The following is a 3,760-nucleotide window of genomic DNA, read 5'->3' as shown; positions in this document are numbered from 1 at the left end:
AATGATGTATGAAAATTCAAAAATCTGTATCTTTTGAAGGAATTTTTTGATCGATTTGGTGTCTTCGGCAAAGTTGTAGGTATGGATACGGACTACACTGAAAAAAAATAATACACGGTAAAAAAAATTTGGTGATTTTTTTATTTAACTTTTTATCACTAAAACTTGATTTGCAAAAAAACACTATTTTTAATTTTTTTTATTTTTTGATATGTTTTAGAGGACATAAAATGCCAACTTTTCAGAAATTTCCAGGTTGTGCAAAAAATCATTGACCGAGTTATGAATTTTTTAATTAATACTGATTTTTTCAAAAAATCGAAATTTTGGCCGCAAAAATTTTTCAACTTCATTTTTCGATGCAAAATTGAATTTGCAATCAAAAAGTACTTTAGTGAAATTTTGATAAAGTGCACCGTTTTCAAGTTAAATCCATATTTAAGTGACTTTTTTGAAAATAGTCGCAGTTTTTATTTTTTTTTAAATTAGTGCACACACACAAAAAAATATTACGGTAATGACAAAAGTAACTTACTTTCGAATTAAAAAGTTGTTAAAATTTGCTACAATAAAAGTTTTTTTTTTGTTTTGAAAATGAAAACTTTTACTGCTACAGTTTTTGAAAATCTCATTGCTCACTGATTTAAAAGTTTTTCCTTTTAATTCGACTGTAAAATTTCTTTCATTTTGACGTTCTCGTGTAACCGTGTACGCCTAAGTCGCAAATGTAAACAAACACTTTGGTGGGTTCGGTGGTGCTGGTGAGTCTAGGACGCAAGCAAAGCCGACCGCGGCAGCAGCCAGGACTCGGACGCGGAAACCTTCGTGAGCCAAACAGCAGCAGCGGAACGCCTTCGAAGGAGGGTGGTGCAGAAGTGGGACGATGTTGAGTGCTCGAAAAGGACAAGGCCAGCTTCCTGCAGGAACTGCAGCTGTTCCACGGCCGAAATGCGTAAGAAGGAAGCTTGGGCGTTTTGGGGGGGTTTGTGATTGATTTTGTTCGTTTTTGTAGGATGGGAGGTAGGAATGTGGATTCGCACCGGTTGTATTCGGTGGTGGTGGACTGGGGCGAGATCATCGAGGAGATGGCGCTGCCGAAGCGTTGCGTGAACAATGAGATTGCGTTGAAGAAGATAAACTTCCGGTTTTTGGACAAGTACGAGAAAGTTTATTTTCACGGTGAGGAGAAGGATCCGACGAAGAGGAGGCCGACGAAAAGCTACATAATCGGAGGTGGTCAGCGCAGATGTTGCACTCGGTGCCGGTGGTTTACAACACCGGTGAGTATTGAGAATGTGTGCAGTGGCTAGCCAACTTCACTTACTTTCCATCTCTTTTATTCAGCCGAATGAACCTGGACATTAAGCCAAAAAAAAAATCGGTGTCATTCCCGAAGTAGGATTACGTGCTCAAAATCGAATTCCGTTCCGAGGGCCTCATCAACTCCATGTTCCGGATGCGCTTCCAGGATCGGGAACTCCCCGTTCAGGCACTTTATTTTCCAGCTGGAAAACGTCGACCACCCTTCCCGAATCAATGGCCAACTCCTCCAAGACTATCCTGATTGAGGCCGGAAACGTGACCATCGTGTTACACTGCTGTCGCGCGTCGAAACCTCCATCCGGAACCGTCCTGGGGTATTCGGAAGTGACCGGTGGCGTACCGTATGAATCGGTACAGCTTTGACTCGAATATTGGCCTACCTTGAGCTGAAGCTAGTGGAGAAGCGTTAAATACAATAAAACATGTTTTTTTTTTTAACATACAGTTTAATTTTTTAAATAAATGTAAAAAACCAAGCACATTTTTCTGAAATTATCCCTGTAGTGCTAAATGTTGTGTATTCTTGCCATAAAAGGTTTTTTTTCCAATTAAAAGTAAAATACTTTTACCAATACAACGGTTTTGTTCCATAAATGCATAGTAGTATAAAAAACTTTCCAACTTTTAAATTGAAAAGTTTGAACTTTCTACGAATATTCACCAACGCGAACTTTTAATCCAACGAACGATCTTTTTAAATTTAGAGTATTTTTTCTTTGTGTGCATGTTTGCCCACCTTTGAAAAAAATATTTTTGAAAAGCTGAGAAAATTCTCTATATTTTGCTTCATCGGACTTTGTTGATACGACCTTTAGTTGCTGAGATATTGCAATGCAAAGGTTTAAAAACAGGAAAATTGATGTTTTCTAAGTCTCACCCAAACAGCCCACCATTTTTCAATGTCGATATTGTGGAAATCTGCGCTGTCCACATCAAGTCTGCGCACATCCTAGGCCCTTCTGGCAACCACGAAGACGACGACGACGAGCTCTCCTTCTTTGACGACTCGTCGATCGTCCTCAGAACCAGTTTAGCGATCACCACGATCTGACGCGTTTTCACAAGCAATAAATGTTAGTTAGTCTTAACTGTACATTCTCGCGTTTTCATTCTCACTTCCGACTTCTGCTTTCCTCTGATCGCCGATAGGTTATGGGCCCAGCAGAGTCGGAATAGAAGGTTCGGTTGTTAAACAGAAAAACCGCGTGGTTTTCTTTGTTCCCGCAGTGGAAAGAAGTTTTTTAGAGACTATTGTTTGTCTGTGCCTTTGTGTTCCATACCGGAAGTGAACAAAATGGCGGAAAAGTTCGCCATCCAGAAGCTGAATGGCCGGAACTGGCAAACCTGGAACATCCGGATCGAAGCGCTGCTTTCCCGCGAAGACATGTGGTCCGTCGTGACGGACGCCATCCCGGTCGGGGACGCCCGGAAGCCGGAGTGGGTCGCACAGGACCGGAAGGCGCGGTCAACGATCCTGCTGTTAATTGAGGACAACCAGTTCCCGATCGTGAAGGGCAGCACCCACGCGAAGGAAGTGTACGACAAGCTAAAAGCGTACCACCTGAAAACGACTCGGTCGTTTCGAGTAAGCCTTTTGAAGAGGTTATGTTCGACGAACCTCACCGAACGCGGTGACCTCGAACAGCACGTGTTGGAGTTGGACGATTTGTTCGATCGTTTGCAAGAGGCCGGCATGGACCTGGCCAGCGATGTCCGGGTGTGCATGCTGCTCCGCAGTCTGCCGTCATCGTTTGACCACCTGGTAGCGGCGCTGGACCTGCAGTCGGACAAGGACCTGACGCTGGACACGGTCAAGTCCAAGCTGTCGGACGAGTACCATCGTCGGCAGGAGCGCGATGGCGGCGGTGAGCTGAAAGTGGAAAAGGCCATGCGGTCGGCCGAGCAGAAAAGTGAAAAACTGTGTTATCAGTGTAAGAAGCCCGGACATTTGATGCGCAATTGTCGATTGGGCAGAAGAAGAAGTGTCACGCCAGCGAAGAAAGAAGAAAACGGCAGAGCCAAGGCTGCTCACATTGACGCAAAAGCGGTCGCGTTCACGGCCGGTGACCCCGGTGACGAAAGGGCTGGCTGGGTGATCGATAGCGGCGCGAGTGCACACATGACGAGTGATCGGTCGATTTTCACCTCGCTCCGAGAGTTTGCCGGCGGCTGGATCACGCTCGCCGACGGGAAGAAGACGCAAATTCTAGGTGAAGGCAGTGTTGTGTTGTTTGGCCTAGACGGCGAAGAAGATGTGGTGGAAATAGAGGTGAAAGAGGTTAAGTTTGTGCCCGGCTTGTCAAAGAACTTGATATCTGTGTCCAAGCTGGCGCACAACGGCCTCAAAGTGTTCTTCGACGACGTCGGCTGCCGGATTTCGGATCCCAGCGGGCGTGTGGTGGCAACCGGAGATCGTCGCGGCGGGCTGTACTTTCTG

General features: G+C 45.1%; 1 protein-coding gene across 1 annotated transcript; it reads left to right on the top strand.

Moving 5' to 3' along the window:
* Positions 1 to 525: 525 nt before the first annotated feature.
* On the top strand, positions 526 to 1,763 carry LOC128092751 (AT-rich interactive domain-containing protein 2-like). The gene is made up of 3 exons (XM_052707298.1): positions 526 to 952; positions 1,013 to 1,280; positions 1,345 to 1,763. Exons 2-3 carry the CDS (start codon positions 1,014 to 1,016, stop codon positions 1,363 to 1,365), a joined length of 288 nt encoding a protein of 95 aa, XP_052563258.1. The 5' UTR covers positions 526 to 952; position 1,013; the 3' UTR covers positions 1,366 to 1,763.
* Positions 1,764 to 3,760: the final 1,997 nt, after the last annotated feature.

This window comes from Culex pipiens, chromosome 2 (genome assembly GCF_016801865.2).
Source record: "Culex pipiens pallens isolate TS chromosome 2, TS_CPP_V2, whole genome shotgun sequence".
Taxonomy (NCBI): domain Eukaryota; kingdom Metazoa; phylum Arthropoda; class Insecta; order Diptera; family Culicidae; genus Culex; species Culex pipiens.
The sequence above is the reverse complement of the archived record's forward strand: the minus strand, read 5'-3'. Positions and strand labels throughout refer to the sequence as shown.